This window comes from Podarcis pityusensis, assembly GCF_964106645.2.
Source record: "Podarcis pityusensis genome assembly, chromosome: 13".
Taxonomy (NCBI): Eukaryota; Metazoa; Chordata; class Lepidosauria; order Squamata; family Lacertidae; genus Podarcis; species Podarcis pityusensis.
Window position 1 is genome coordinate 51,225,895 of NC_138038.1, and position 16,936 is coordinate 51,242,830.

Here is a 16,936-nt window from a genome sequence, read left to right on the forward strand (position 1 = left end):
AGGGTGTTGTTTTCCTGGAAGAGATCACAAAACTTTCGTACGAGGCAAACTGTGGCAGAGACGAGGAGCTTGCAACCATCCGGACACCTGCTGAATGTCTAAATCTGCACTACAAATGCAACGTCCAATAAAATCTTGACTTCCTCAGCTGACAACATCGTTCCTCAGAAGGTGAAGCAAGGAGCAAGGGGGGGGGTGTCCTGCTATCCTGGAGTTAATCCTGACCAACGGAGAAGAACAATTTGATGAACTGGAAGTGGCAGGAACCTTGGGGGAAAGTGACCGTGTCATCTTTGAATTTATGATAGCGAGGGATGTGAAAACTGAGTGGAGTCATCCGCAGAAAGCTGATTTTAATGAGCTCGGGGGAAAGTTGGTGAGGTGCGTGGCCAGGGATTCTGAAAGAGGAAAGGAGTCCAAGAGGGATGAGAGATTCTGGAAAGTGAAAAGTTGATGGTTCAATCACTAGACCAGCCGATAGCTCAGTCGGTAGAGCATGAGAGTCTTATTCTCAGGGTTGTGGGTTCAAGCCCCATCTGGGACAGAACATTCCTGCATCGTAGGGGGCAGGGCTAGATGATACTAGAAGTCACTTCCAACTCTATGATTTGATTATTCTATTTCAGTGAGAAAGGGGGAAATGGGAGAAGTCTAAAGAAGTCGGTGTGGTTGCTCAGAGATATTTACTGACCAGCTTTCAAAGCCAGCTCCACTCTGAGTAAGAGCAACACTGGGTGCACCCACACTGTCCAGCTCATGAGTTTGGATTTGATATCCTGCTTTATCACTACCCTAAGGAGTCTCAAAGCAGCTAACATTCTCCTTTCCCTTCCTCCCTCACAACAAACACTCTGTGAGGTGAGTGAGGCTGAGAGACTTCAGAGAAGTATGACTGGCCCAAGGTCACCCAGCAGCTGCATGTGGAGGAACAGAGAAGCGCACCCGGTTCACCAGATTACGAGTCCACCGCTCTTAACCACTACACCACACTGGCTCTGCACCCTTTTCTATGGTGAAATAGGAATTTGGAATACGGTGTGCATTTGGAATACAGTGCGCAGTTTGCGGCACTGTATTTCAAGGACGGCCATTCGCCAGGGGCGTTGTGGTTGCATCCTGCACTGAGAAGTGGGATTTGAGTAGATGACCTCCTAGGTCACTCCCGGCTCCATGACACCCAAGTGCGCCGCAACCACATAGCAAGGGCAGAGCAGAAGTGTGAACGACTCGTGCCAAGGAAGGTACGAAGCGCTCAGGGCCACAGGCACAGTCAGTCCTTCCCAATCCAGCTATTTACGGCAACTGGCCCCTGGCCAAAAGCAAACGCCGCCTGCAGAGAGATTCCAAGGGCAACTTGGTAGACTGCAGCTCCCCACGGTCCCGGAGGCCCCACAGAAAATAAGGAGGCGAAGGAAATAAATTCATAAGCAGGCGGTGTGCTGAAAACCAAAGGGCCATCGAGAATGCAGTCGGCATCAAACTGAAAGACATTTGGAGACTGCAGGCAGCTAGGCTGGGCAGTCTGAGAGGGGCACCCCAAGACCCCCTCGCAATACCATGCAAAGATCGGCGGGGAGGGGCTGCACACCTCTTGAACCACACGTTGCTTCATTCACACACAACCCGCAATCGCTGTCAGGCCCATCCTAGGGGATAAGGCTTTGTTCTCCGATGCAGATCAAGGCAGCTGTCACAGAATTCCAAAAAAGCTTCTGTTTATATATTAAAAACACTTTTTTTAAAAAAGTAATAATACTTGGTTGCGTTTTGCCTAAAGGCTTAGAAGGCAGATGGGATCTGAGTGGCGCTTGCAGGTGTCTGCATTCAGCACAAGTGTTCGAGCTCCTGCTCCTGCCCCACCAAATACCACGTTCCAAGCTCGGCCAGACCCACCCATGGGTGTAATTGCAATCAGGGAAAGGGAGGGGCGCATTGTTCCAAATTGCAAGGAGGAAGATCTAATTATTTCTCCGTGGCGCAGCTCATTTCTTGGCCTGCAGAAGGGTCCTGGTTCAGTCCCGGGCTTCTCCAGGTGAGGCTGGGAAAAGCTCACGCCTGAAACCCTGCAAAGCTGCTGCTAAGGCAGGACAGGGGCAGCCTTGCCTCTCCCAATCCAGGGTCCGGCAGGCACTTTGGACTACAACTCCCATCACCCACTGAGCACCGGCTAGGGCTGATGGGAGCTGTGGTCCAAAACATCCGGAAAAGGCCAAGTTGGAAAAAAGCGGGTGTGGGCGATGCTGAGTTAGACCAATGGCAACATCCCATAGTCACTGCAGGGGGAGGGGACGGCACAAGTCACTAGCATTTTTCTCCGCATGGAAAAAACACCCACCACCACCCCATGTTCCCACTCATTTAAAGTCAACAGGTATCCAGTTGTTCATATATTTAAACGTTCAAATAACGTTGGTGTTTTGCAATGGGGGAGGTTTTTCCCCCAAGAAAATGGGGAAAATGGGGGGGATGAGCTTCCTATGGGTCACCCAGCACCTGCCAACCCCCAGCATGAGACAACATGATGATAAGAGTGTTGGACTAGGAACTGGGAGAGACCAGGTTTCGAAACCCCACTCAGCCATGAAGCTCACTGGGCGACCTTGAGCCAGCCACTGCCTCTCTGTGTCCAACCTACCTCGCAGGGTTGCTGTGGGGATTAAATGAGGAGGGGGAGAGCTATGGATACCCCCTTGAGCTACTTGGAGGGAAAGTAGGGATAGAAATGCAATAATAAAAGCCTCACACAGCGCCGTCTCGCCGCTTGGGGCCTCCCTGGCCTCAAAACTATGGCCTTGAAACAAGGATGGGTTTAGGAGGCCCAGTAAAGGTAAAGGTAAAGGGACCCCTGACCATTAGGTCCAGTCGTGGCCGACTCTGGGGTTGCAACGCTCATCTCGTTTTATTGGCCGAGGGAGCCAGCGTACAGCTTCCGGGTCATGTGGCCAGCATGACTAAGCCACTTCTGGCGAACCAGAGCAGCGCACGGAAACGCCATTTACAGTGGTACATCGCAAGACGAATGCCTCGCAAGACGAAAAACGCGCAAGACGAAAGAGTTTTCCGTTTTTTGAGTTGTTCCGCAAGACAAATTTCCTTATGGGCTTGCTTCGCAAGACGAAACGTCTTGCGAGTTCTTGCGAGTTTGTTGCCTTTTTCTCAAAGCCGCTAAGCCGTTAAGCCGTTAATAGCCGCTAAGCCGCTAAACCGCTAATAGCCGTGCTTCGCAAGATGAAAAAACCGCAAGACGAAGAGACTCGCGGAACGGATTAATTTCGTCTTGCGAGGCACCACTGTACCTTCCCACCGGAGCGGTACCTATTTATCTACTTGCACTTTGACGTGCTTTTGAACTGCTAGGTTGGCAGGAGCAGGGACCAAGCAACGGGAGCTCACCCCGTCGTAGGGATTTGAACCGTCGACCTTCTGATCAGCAAGTCCTAGGCTCTGTGCTTTAACCCACAGCACCACCTGAGGCCCAGTTAGGCTGCCCTAAAAATGGCTGTTTTCCTCATAGTCAATGGTTGACTAGAGATAAGTGCTCCTCCGAACTCACAGGCCTCTCGTCGGCAACACAAAGCAGGCAGCCGTCTCCTAGGCTGGGCCTTTGCAAGCGCAGCTTTTTAAATTATTATTATTATTATTATTATTATTATTATTAATACCACGCCCATCTGGCTGGGTTTTCCCAGCCACTCTTTAAAGCTGGCTGGAGTTACTCTATTTCAAAGCACAGCTCTGGAACCCAGTTGGGTGGGCTCTAGCTGAGTGCAACGGCCATCTGCAGGCATCCACATGCTACAAGAACCCAACTTGTTGTGGCAGATCCCCTTTGGGTTTTGCATCTTTAGAGGAGCTGCTCAAAACATGAAGGTCTCCACTGGAAGTCCATCCCAGGCTCCCAAGACCCGCTACGCCCTCCGAGAAAGCAAAGAAGTCTCTTGGCATAGGAACACTCAGCAGCGGTGCTTCTGGGAAGGCCCCAACTGCTCTGGGAGAGAGCTTTGAGGAACCAGAGACACACACACAACACTCCTTGCAGCCACCCAAGAACACCGCGCCTGACACTTAAGAGCTGTTGCATGGGAGATGGAGCATGCTTGCTCTCTCCTGCTCTGGAGGGTAGGACTCGAACTGACAGCTTCCAGTTACAAGGAAGGAGATTCCGACTCAACATCAGGAAGAACTTTCTGATGGCAAGAGCTGTTTGACAGTGGAACGGACCCCCTCTTAGAGGTTTTCAAACAGAGGTTGGAAGGTAACCTGTCTTGGATGGTTTAGTTGAGATTCCTATATTGCAGGGGGTTGGACTAGATGACCCTTGGGTACCTTCCGATTCTACAGTTCTATGATTCTCTAAGTGAGGGGAGAGGGCTGCTGTTGTGCTCAGATCCTGCCTGTGGGCTTTCTGTTGCAGCATCGACTGGCTGCTGTGAAAACAGGATGCTGGGCTAATGAACCCCCTCTGATCTAATCCTGCCGTCAGATTCCTAAAGAAGAGTCCCAGCTTGTCAAGAGCTTGGTGAAGTTTGGCCTCATCCCCTCCTCAGAGAGTCTAAAAGAGAGCTGGGTAATGCCCGGCAGGATCTTGTGCTCCAGCTGACATTCATTTGCACAAAGCCCTGCCAAACTCTGAGGGAACTGTACACACCTGATTTTCAAAAATTCATGAAAATTCGGCTTTCAGCGTGCTCTGTGCGTGTGCTTAAGCGTGGGTTTTGAAACCAGGACTGCGGCGTGGATCCTAACTGGCAAATCAAAAGAACCCAAACAGTAATTTTGTATTTCTTTAAAAAGAAATTTAAAAACCTCATGGATTTTAGGAGACAAGAGTTCAGCTCTTCTTCGGAACATTTGGAGTTGTCAAACCAAATTACAATTAACTTCCCCGTAAACCTGCTTGTGTGTCAGGAGTTGTCATGCACTAAAATGTGTAATAGTTATTGAAAGCGGCAGTTTGAGAAGGGTTTAATTTCTCCCCCATATTTCTCTCCCCCCACCCCCACCCCGCTCGACACACCAGAGAAGGGCTTGCAGGAGATACAGAAAAAGAAGGCGGGAAGGAGGGAGGCCTGCCAGAGACATTTCAGTGCCTGAGGCAGCATAACCAAATCCACACTCGATCAAGAGGATGGAAAGCTCTCCTTCTGGGAGCCTGATGGATGTGAGGCTGGGACCAGAGAACGCCTGGGTATAGCTGTCTGTCTCTTGCTGCGTTGTCCTCCTCCTATAAAAGGACTGCTGTAACTTTCCCTGGAGAAGATCAGAGGACTGGAGGGCAGCAGGCAAGGCCACCGCAGGCAGCCACTGTGCTGGGATAGTGAGATGTGCAAAATTAACGCCGGCTCTCACCATATGGCAAGCCGGAGGAATATAGCAGCTGGCACAACTGGAATGTGAAAGCACAGACTCAGCAAGCAAGGAGCAGGAGAGGGGAAAAACTGCAGCAGGCGTGTTTCCCTCGGAGGGAGGCAAACCAGAGAAGAGTAGCTATGGTATACTGCTGCAGCGAACACATCCAGAGGATGTGGCTAGCTTTTGACCAGGCTTCCTCAACCTCAGCCCTCCAGATGTTTTGAGACTACAATTCCCATCATCCCTGACCACTGGTCCTGCTAGCTAGGGATGATGGGAGTTGCAGGCGAAAAACATCGGGAGGGCCAAGGTTGAGAAAGCCTGCTTTTGACTAACTGGCCTTTTGCAGAGGAGATCCAATGGCCAAAGAAGTCCTCAGAGCTCGGTTGGTTTCTGCAAAGAGAAGGTCTCCTCCAACTATTGGCACTAAGCGCCTGCCGCTGGCTTGCCCCCACTATGGAGGGAACCGATTTCACACGATGGGCTGACATGTCATGCAACATAACCACACAATATTGAGGGGAGCCCAGCCCGCTGCTTAAGAACTTGGGGGGGGGTGACAAAGTGCCTCAGCCCGTTGGGCCTCGGTCTAGCTGGCATGCCTGCCCCCCAGCTACAAACGTGACAAAGGCCAACCCCTTTCCAAGACATTGTCCTGGCAAATGGGCCATAAGCCAGGTCCAATGTAGATTTTCCAGTCCGGCCACATTCTCTCCTGGAGGCAAGGGCCTGCATGCCAGTGGTGAGCAGGGCCAGAGGCAAAAAGTGGGCAGAGAAAGGGATCTAACAGATGAGGTTTACACACACACCCCTCTCTCCATCCTCCATTCAGGTAAACAGGAGCCATTATCCACCATTCAAGGACACAGTCCAGCCAGGCAAAAGCACTCAAGGAGGTGCTGAGCAGGGCCAATGAGTGGCCTGGAGGGGGTGTGTGGCTTGGAGAAGGGCCTGAAGGTCGGACAAAGAGCCCTGGAGCCTTTGGATGTGAGGTTTTCCATCCCCACCCTAAACCCTAGGCGAGAGAGGGTGCCTCTCCCAGGAAAACTGGAAGATCTCGTTTCTCCTTAAGGCTCATAGAGCTGTTTGTCAAGCGAGGGCTCTCTCCCAGGATTGATAACTCAATTGTTAACCAAACCCAGCTTGGGGAGACGCATGCCAATCCCCCCCCCCCCCGTCTGCTCTCCTCCTACTGCTGCCATCTGATCAGGGGTTACCTGCTATTGTTAAGTGACAGACAAGGTCCCGTCCTGCTTCCTTTTCTCCCCCCCCCCCCCCCCCGCTCGCCACCACCCGCTGCTGGAGGAGAGGCAAGACAGGGAGAAGGTGGGATGAAGAACAGGAGGCGGCCCCTGCAGGTGGGATCCCCAGGCAAGGAATGGCCTGTTGCCCACTCCCTTCATAGGGATGGGTGGGCTGCAAAGACGACACCTAAGACTGGCTCTCCCAGAGTGGGTGGGAATGGGGGGGGGGGCCTGAAACTGGTCCCTCTCCCCAGGCGCCATCGCTTCAGGCATTTTTCTCCCAAAACAGTTGGGGATCTGGGTATGTTTAGCCTGGAGAAGAAAAAACTGAGAGAAGATAGAATAGCTATCTTCAAATATCTCAGGGGCTGTTGCATGGAAGATGGAGCAAGCTTGTATTCTGCTGCTCCAGAGGGCAGGACTCGAACCAATGGATTTGAGTGACAATAAGGGAGATTCTGACCAAACATCAGGAAGAACTTTCTTCCTTGGAAGGTGGTGGGCTCTCCTTCCTTAGAGGTTTTTAAGCAGAGGTTGGATGGCCATCTGCCAGGGATTCTGTAGCTGTGATTCCTGCATTGCAGGAAGTTGGATTAAATGACTTTGTGCTCCCTTCCAACCCTTCAGTTCTATGATTCTTTGAGCCACGGGTCCAGGAAACCTCAGTGAAAGCTGGAGAAAAATGGAGTCAAAATCTGTCCACCTGCAGAGAAGCAGGAGCAAGGAAAGAAAGGCAAAAGTCTCAACCTGTCCAATCCAAGAGGATTTGGAATTTTGAGAGGAAACTTTGGTGCCCCTTACAAGCCCCATTCCACCCTTGCACACACACACATTTTAAGCAAATCATATCTGCCACTGGAACCTCCTAAGAAGAAGAAGAGGAGGAGGAGGAGGAGTTTGGATTTGATATCCCACTTTATCACTACCCGAAGGAGTCTCAAAGCGGCTAACATTCTCCTTTCCCTTCCTCCCCCATAACAAACACTCTGTGAGGTGAGTGGGGCTGAGAGACTTCAAAGAAGTGTGACTGGCCCAAGGTCACCCAGCAGCTGCATGTGGAGGAGTGGAGACGCGAACCCAGTCACCAGATTACGAGTCTACTGCTCTCAACCACTACACCACACTGGCTAAGGGGGTCAATGTAAAAACAAAAACAAGCCCCCCCCCCAAGGTAATGGGCCCAGGATGCTTCTGCCCCACATCTGTAACATGAGCGCTGGGGAACGTTGCTCAGCCTCCCATTCCTAGTTAGAGATGTCCAGAGGAAGGCTGGCTCTCCTCCATTTGTTTGTGCCCCCCGCAGAGCGGCATGTCTTGTGGCGCACGAGCAAAACCTGGAAAACTAGAAGCAGGCTCCACGGCTGAGTTCCCTTGCACACACATCGCAGGCATGTCATCTGTTTCACCTCTGCACCTCGGAGACCTCGGGAATACTCTCCTTTGAATAATATGCCTTAACCAGCTCTGGGAGTGTGGCAGCACCTCTCAGTGGCCAGGCTGGAGCCCAATGCCACTGGATGCTTCCCTCCTGGCAGAGCAGAATCCATCCACGGCCAGACACCTGTAGCTGCGAGGAGGAAGAGGAAGCAGGGCAAGGCGGCTTCCTCCAGCAGCTGGCATCCATTCCCCCGCTTCAAAATCAAATGATCGTAACAAATAAATAGATAAGCCTTCCTGATGCCGAAGCACGTCCCATGTGGACCTCCTCCCATCTCACTGCTCTGTATTTAGATTATGTGCAGTTTAAAATCAGTACTGGAGGCGATGCGTGATTTTGCCAGCTGGGCTTTTTTAACCCCCCCTAAAAAATCTATAAAAATTATAAACAAGCAAACAGATGAATAAGCAAGCGCGGACAAGACGAAGGAGCCCAGGGGGGCCGACAGAACGATTAGCCAAGGGGCAGGTTCAGATCGGAGGGGGCTTCCTCCTCCTCCTCTGAACCACAATGTTCCTTCAGGAGGGTCTACCTCTGTCCAGCCTCTTCCCTCCCCTCCTCTTGCCCAGCTCCCTTTCATCTCCTCTCCCGCACTCCCTGTTCCATAATCAAACTCCCTGCGCTCGCCGAAGAAGAGCCTCCCGCAGCTCCGGCTCGTGGGGGCCCAGCCACAGCTGTACTTCCCAATTCAGGCAGCATTCAATCGCCTGACAGGGGATGTCATTTCCCTGCCTGTCGTGGCAGATGGGATTGGTGGAGAGGGGCTCTGCGCCCGGTTACATTAGGCAGATGAGGGCCACCGCCAGGATGCAAGCGCTGCTCGGAGCTTTGAAGAGCTGCCGTTGGAAATCCCAATGGGTTACTGTGGAAACACACCGGAGGAATGGGGATGGGGGGGCGCTAAGGGGGCGGGGTGAGGGGGGAGACAGAACTCACGAGATGCGGCTACTGCCCACAATGACCTTTGAGGGGTTCTAATGCCACAGGGCGAGGTCCAGAAATAGAAGAATTCTTTTTGGGGGGGGGGCGCTCTGGTCTCCTAGCTCAGCTTATACAAGGTGCAACATATTATTATTCTTTTATTTAAAAGACCCAAACGCATGGCTCGGAAGGATGCTAACGACGAGGAAATCACAAGTGTTTGCTTGGCCAGCGCTACGCCAAGGCAACCGGCCTGATCCAGATAAGGAGATTGGTGCATGGAAAGAAGCGCTGGGCTCCTACTGCCTGCTGGATCAGGAACCGAGAGGATGCACAGCCGAAGGCAGCCTGCACACACTCCCCATCCACACACCCTGGTCTAGCGCAGCTGGTCACATGCAGATTCAGCCATTTTTATGCCAGGACGGAATCACAGCATTGGACTTTTGCAAAATAAGGAATCGTTGGAAATGTCTGCAAATGGCAGCGGGCAACGCTGGAGGGGAGAGTGGGAGGAAGAGGATGGAGGGCAGGAGGAGAGCTCAAGGGCCTTCCTCCAAGGTTGGCAGAAGGTAGCCCAGATCAGCAAATAGATCAGTTCCTCCTCTACCCCTTGGCAGAGAGGAGGGAAGCTGGGTTGAGAGGACAATAGCAGCTGGGAAGGCTCAACTCTAAGGTTCCCAAAACGTTGCAGCTGCCCCCCACCTGGATGCTACCCTTCTTACGAGGCCTGTGTGTATTCTGCAATACTTGGGATCACACCACAAAAACGAAAAAGGAAAAAGAATAGAGATGAAACGCTGCAATCTGAGCAATCAGCTTCCTTTCTTTCAGCAAAGGTATGTTTGAAAGAGTGAGAAATCTCACAAGCCAACTCGGGGCTGAGGGGAACTTCCTGTGGTTGTGAGAGCAAGGTGCGGGGAGCTCATTTGACAGTCTGATGAGCTCCTCCCCAGAGCTAGCAAAGCCCTTCAAAATAATAAGCCACCATAGGCAACTGCATTATTTACACTGCAGTTTTGTGATGCCTCTGAGGAGCAGTGAGTGCACACAGCTGTCCCCGAGGATGGAGCCCACACGCAACACTTAAAAGATCCGGCTCCAGCGGCAAAAAGCCTCATCACGGGCGCCAAACGTTCCTGAGGTGGCGGATCAAAGGGGCACTCAGCCTACTCAGCAGCGGCTGAGGATCTGGGACCGGTACACCTGAAGGGGAAACAACTTTTTGTGGAATTACCAGGAGGCTCCTCGGGGATGAGCGGCTCTGGGGGCGTTTCGCTCGGCTGCTGCACTGGCGCAGGGGCTGTACGGCTGCTGGTCTTCTTCCCTTTCTTTTCGCCAGGCGTGCCACGCCGCTTGGCACTCATCTTTCACCACGGGATCCTGTAAAAAGTCATAAACACCATGAAGAAAGGCAAGGCACGCAAGCCAGAAAGAATGGCTCTTTGGTTAGAGTCATCACCGTTGTTCTTTGCACCCTCCCCTCTCTCTCTACCACTTCCTCTGCCCTCCTTTAATGTGGCCCCCAGTGTGTCTCAGGGGCCAGGACCTGGGTTCAAGTCCCTACTCAGTCATGAAGCTCAGAGGGCAACCCCGCATCTCTCTCTCTCAGCCTAAACCAGGCTTCCTCAACCTCGGCCCTCCAGATGTTTTTGGCCTACATCTCCCATGATCCCTCGCTAGCAGGACCAGTGGTCAGGGATGAGGAGAATTGTAGTCTCAAAACATCTGGAGGGCCGAGGTTGAGGAAGCCTGCCCAAAGCTCACAGGCTTGGTGTGGGGGTAAAATGAGGTGAGAACTATCTATCCACTCCTTGGGCGGGAGAAATAAAGCACAATAGAAAATAATAGAGGATACTCTTGAGAGTCCCATGGACTGCAAGAAGATCAAACCTCTCCATTCTGAAGGAAATCAGCCCTGAGCGCTCACTGGAAGGACAGATCCTGAAGCTGAGGCTCCAAGACTTTGGCCACCTCATGAGAAGAGAAGACTCCCTGGAAAAGACCCTGGTGTTGGGAAAGATGGAGGGCACAAGGAGAAGGGGACGACGGAGGATAAGATGGTGGGACAGTGTTCTCGAAGCTACCAGCATGAGTTTGACCAAACTGCGGGAGGCAGTGGAAGACAGGAGTGCCTGGTGTGCTCTGGTCCATGGGGTCACGAAGAGGCGGACACGACTAAACGACTCAACAACAACAACAAAAAATAATATGCCCCTCCGTGAGCCCAGCAGTCAGATCAACCTGTTCCCGTGCATAAATCTTGGTGGGCAGCACTGCTATTTCTCCATATTCCCTAATCTTCGCCTTCCCCTATTATATCCCTTGTCCATCACAACAGCCTCATGTCACCTTCCCAACCAAATCACTCTACGCACCTTTCCATGCCCAGCCAGTCAGTTTCCACCTACCAACTTTCAACCCACGCAACATCCTCCTTCCAACACCATCAATTCTCTCTATCATCGCATTCAACTAGTTGCCTCTCTCCCACCTCACCTGCTGACCTCAAGCCCCCTGGGCACGTCTTTCACCAACCCACACATGTGAATGTGATCAGCATCCATCCCCTTGACAATCCTCCAGCCAGCACCCAGCACTAATTGTCACCAGTCCCCCTTTATTTTATTACAGTTATGTTATGCTGTTATTATTAATTACCTGCCTTTCACTCTAAGGTCCCAGGGCGAGTTATGACATCACCACACAACATAAAAAAGCAGCTTAAAACAACTTACAATCACAAAAACAAGGTGGGTCCTAAAAATTGACAGCTTCAGTATCAAAGGCAAGGGTAACTGCCCTTTGAAGGGCAGTATACAAATTTAATAAATACATTAATAATAATAATAATAATAATAATAATAATAGGGGTATCAAATGAATGAATTTATTATTTTGGTCATAGACCAGTTGCAGCTCACATACAAATTCAGGGAAGTCATGAAATAGGGATACATTTAAATTTGCAGTTCTGTATAACAGGGACAGTATAGATATAGCAGCAATTATAATATATAAATTAGATCTTACTCACTAAAATATAACCCAAAGTTGTCATTTAAAACCTTAATCATGATGATATCACAGCTTGTTCCCTAAATTTTATGGCAACCGCACAGAATTTGGCCACCTTTAACGTGATCTCTGGATCTTTGTCCTCCGCATTTGCCAGGAGATAGATATATCATCCCTCTTCTCCAAGCTTGGAGCAGCAGACAAGGCTTCCTGCCCCCTGTCCCCCACTTTATCAACACAACAATCCTGGGAGGTAGACTGAGAAATGGCAGTAGCCAAGTGAAGGTTGATTCCCCTAATTTTTAATTGATTTTATCTGGTTTTATTTTATATTGTTAAGACCTTTTTTTCTATATAGCGACTTAAGAAATGTAAAAAAAAATAACAATAGGGAAAGTTATGTTATAAGAATTCTAAGGTCTCAAATACAGAATGTTCATAAATGTACAAGGCAAACACACATACAGTATGTAAGTACATAAACCACATGTCTGAAATAGTACAGGAGAGCAATCCCGAAGCCATTTTGACTCTCTCAAATTGACCTCAAATATTTCTCTGCAAGGAGGAAGGAAATGGGAATAGCTTTCCAATGGTCTTTGGGCTGTAGGGGCTTACACCTCCCTGTAAATACAGCCTGGCAAGTATCTGTTAAGCTGAGCAAACTATCAATATGTGTAAGAGATTCAGGAACTAAAAGTATTTACTATCTCAAAGGAATGGCCAGGCTACCCAGAAAAGGCAATTAAGTAAGGCAGGATCAGGTATCCTGGCAGACAGGAGAGATGCAACCCTCTCAAATTTCTGCTGGAGACCACCTCCTTCTGTGATGTAGGTATGATTTTTTTTGGGGGGGGTGGTCTTGGGGTACAGGATGGGCAATTTCAAAAGTCTTTATAGGGGCTTGCACACCATTGTTCTCTCCTGCCTCCTTGCAAGGAGGGGAGGGAACTCTGTTGCCACAGAAAAATAAGGATCTGCCTTGTTTTCTATGGATCTTCCCTCCATCCATTCATCTCTGACCGATCATGGACTTAGGGGACTCAGAGTCCCTTGGGGAATTGGGCAGCAAAAGCCAAACCCACTATTTTTTTCTATTTACAGGTAGGTAGCCGTGTAAGGGACGCGGGTGGCGCTGTGGGTTAAACCACAGAGCCTAGGGCTTGCTGATCAGAAGGTTGGCGGTTCAAATCCCCGCAACAAGGTGAGCTCCTGTTGTTCGGTCCCTGCTCCTGCCAACCTAGCAGTTCGAAAGCACACCAGTGCAAGTAGATAAATAAGTACTGCTCCGGCGGGAAGGTAAACGGCGTTTCCATGCGCTGCTCTGGTTCGCCAGAAGCGGCTTAGTCCTGCTGGCCACATGACCCAGAAGCTGTACGCCAGCTCCCTCGGCCAGTAAAGCGAGATGAGCGCCGCAACCCCAGAGTCGGCCACGACTGGACCTAATGGTCAGGGGTCCCTTTACCTTTACCTAGCCGTGTTGGTCTGCCGCAGTCGAAACAAACAAACAAACAAAATTCCTTCCAGTAGCACTTTACAGACCAACTACCAGTAACAAACTCAGTTGGTCTTTAAGGTGCTACTGGAAGGAATTTTTTATTCAGAGTTGTTCTGCCTGGCCTTTGGCTTGGAGCCAATGTGATTCCCTCCCCCTCTTTTTTTCCCCTTCTCCTCCTGTGATGAGGATACATTTTAACCTTTTAATGTTTCAATATCTTAATGTAGTATTTTAATCTTGTTTTTAAGTTGTATTCATTCAATTTGTTTTTATTATTGCTTGTTAGCCGCCCTGAGCCCGGCCTTGGCTGGGGAGGGCGGAGTATAAATAAAAATTATTATTATTATTATTATTATTTTATTTTTTTCTATAACAGTCCTAACCTGAGTCACGATTCGAACCTGGGTCTCCCTGAGCCCAAGAGCAGCACCTTAACCACACTGGAAACCAATTGTCCCTTTCCAGCCACCGTCCCCTATTTCCCCCCCTGGCCCCCCACCAACTAGCCCCCCCTGCCCCATTTCCACATTGCGTCCGTCTCTCTCTCCCCCCCCCCCCCAATTCCTCCACAATACCCACCTTTCCCAGCTCCCAACTTGGCACCTGTTCCCCCCCTACAACTCCAAACGCTCTTGGTCCTTTCCCAGACTCCGCCCACCCCTCAACGTTTCCCCGGGCAACGGATCAACGGGAAAAGCTTAGGGGAGGAGCGCGAGCTCCGCGAGGCTACCAATGGGGCGGCGAGGGAGGGGCTCGCGGCCTAAAAGCAACCGTTGCGAGGGCGAGGAGGCGCGCGCTCGCCTCGTAATTTATAATCGGAAGGGGAGGCGGGACTTTGCTAAGCGGGGAGGGGCTGTGAGACCAGTGAGTGACATGAGGAGGAGGAGCGAAAGACAGCGTTCCTGCCTTGCGCGTGTCAGCTGGGAATGGGGAGGAGCCGGAGGGGCGGGGCGGTGGATTGACGATGTCAATCACTACACAGGCTCGAGGACACAAAAAGTGAGCGTTGTGGAGGGAAAAAGCTTGTCAATCACGATCAGAGCGTCACCTAATTGGATAAGGTTTGAGCCCGGGGCGGGAGCGATGTGATAAGGCCCGCTTTTTTAAAAAAGCGTTGGGCGATGTGAGAGACGTTTGTCCCTCATACGTCGAGATACCAGCCCTCTCAGAATATGTCTGAGGGAACTAATTCTTCCTTCATCGTTTATTTATCCCATGTTGGGTGGGTGGCGGGAAAGGAAAGGCTTCCACAGTGTCTTACAAGTGTCTGTGACAAAATAAAATTGCCAACTGTCAGAGTTGTTGTTGTTTAGTCGTTTGGTTATGTCCGCCTCTTCATGACCCCCTGGACCAGAGCACGCCAGGCACTCCTGTCTTCCACTGCCTCCCGCAGTTTGGTCAAACTCATGCTGGTAGCTTCGACAACACTGTCCCACCATCTCGTCCTCTGTCGTCCCCTTCTCCTTGTGCCCTCCATCTTTCCCAACATCAGGGTCTTTTCCAGGGAGTCTTCTCTTCTCATGAGGTGGCCAAAGTCTTGGAGCCTCAGCTTCAGGATCCGTCCTTCCAGTGAGCACTCAGGGCTGATTTCCTTCAGAATGGAGAGGTTTGATCTTCTTGCAGTCCATGGGACTCTCCAGAGTCTCCTCCAGCACCAGAATTCAAAAGCATCCATTCTTCGGCGATCAGCCTTCTTTATGGTCCAGCTCTCACTTCCATACATCACTACTGGGAAAACCAGAGCTTTAACTATACAGACCTTTGTTGGCAAAGTGATGGCTCTGCTTTTTAAGATGATGTCTAGGTTTGTCATTGCTTTTCTCCCAAGAAGCAGGCGTCTTTTAATTTCGCGGCTGCTGTCACCATCTGCAGTGATCGTGTAGCCTAAGAAAGTAAAATCTCTCACTGCCTCCATTTCTTCCCCTTCTAGTTGCCAGGAGGTGATTGGACCAGTGGCCATGATCTTGTTTTTTTGATGTTGAGTAATAACTAATAAATTAATAAATAATCCAGCAGCTGCTGTCCTGCCTTAGCCACACTCCCAGCATGCATTGCGTTGGATCCTCCATAGTGTTGCTCTGCTAAGGCGTATCTGCTCTTGCCAGAGCTGGAAGGCGACATGTCAGCCCTGACAACCAGTATGCGCCACCTGAGGAAAAAGTGATTTTTGCATCGTGTGTAGCGAGAAGGAAGTTGTCCTCAAATGAATATGCAGCGCTCTGGCCGCCCACAGTCCTTAATAGGCCCTTTCCATACCATTGGGCAAAGCGAGGTGGCAGGACTCAGTTCAAAGGCAGCAGCACATTGTTGGTTAGCTAACTCGTATTTTGACCACAGCAAATGCCATTCGGATCACCTGAATGAGACGCCAGGAAGTTTGGCAGCAGCTCAATTAAGTGCAACCCCTGCTGTGGTTTTTTGGCTTCCGATCAACATGCTCAAAATCTGAACGCTCAGGCGCAGGACCCTTTCATTGTGTGTGCTGTGCGAGCAAGACGGAATATGCTCAGTACCAAATGCAAAAATACAAAGATAAGGAGGCCTGTTTTCAACCAGTAGAAAATGCCCGCAGGGATCAAGATGCCAGCCATTGTAACATCAAAATGGATTCAACATGAAAATGAACAAGATGGGTGTGTGTGGAGGTGACTCACATTGAGTCAATGCACCACTAAGCAAAGGTACAGCAGGATATATATTTCATGACCACAGATTGATACCAATACGAAAGAATCAATAATCACAATATTGCAGGATCACAATGCATGAGCAATAATATACCCCCTCCCTCCACATTATTGTGGCCAACCATGGACGTACCTTTGCTTAGTGAAGGAATCCTCAACATAGTCCCCTCCAGATATCACTGGAGTCAAGCCTCCATTGTCCCTGACCATTGGCCATGATGGCTGCTGAGGATGATGGGAGCTGGAGTCCAACAATATTTGAAGGGCGCTACATCAAACATGAAACTCACACACACAAGCAAAGGATCATCTTTGAGGAATGCTGCCAGTTGTAGAAGCTGGACTCTTGGCTAGCACCATTACCGTCAAGATTGCTAACACTGTTAGCCGATATTCTACTTAAAAGTTCTCAGGGTAGTGCACAAAGCCAAACACAAATAGCAATCTGACATTTTAACAAGACCACAATACAATAAAAGACGTAAAGTCGATAAAAATGCTATAGAACAGCTGGGCAAGATTGCAGCAGGACTGAAAGCAGCAATTCTTCCAAGCTACAAACTCGCAGCCACTTACACTCATCTAGAGTGGCCACTTATGCACGGCCCAAAAGAGGAAATGCATCACTGAAAAAAGAGGGCAGAAGAGGATACAGATTTGCAGATATGCTAATTGCTGTTTCTAGAATATGCAAATTTAGAAATAATCACTATAATTTAAATACAGATGCATCTTGCCGTAATAGGGAAGACGGTGACCAGGTGAGCTGTGCGCTTGC

General features: G+C 50.2%; 1 protein-coding gene across 1 annotated transcript in view; it reads right to left on the reverse strand.

Moving 5' to 3' along the window:
* The window catches only part of DNAH2 (dynein axonemal heavy chain 2), a 135,149-nt gene extending 120,928 nt beyond the window's left edge, over positions 1 to 14,221 (reverse strand). The window contains exons 1-2 of the mRNA XM_080979575.1: positions 14,051 to 14,221; positions 10,193 to 10,338 (exon numbers count right to left, since the gene is read on the reverse strand). Coding sequence (XP_080835701.1) covers positions 10,193 to 10,322 — 130 coding nt within the window. The 5' untranslated portion in view covers positions 10,323 to 10,338; positions 14,051 to 14,221. The remainder of the gene's footprint in view (positions 1 to 10,192; positions 10,339 to 14,050) is intronic.
* Between the last annotated feature and the right edge of the window lie 2,715 nt (positions 14,222 to 16,936).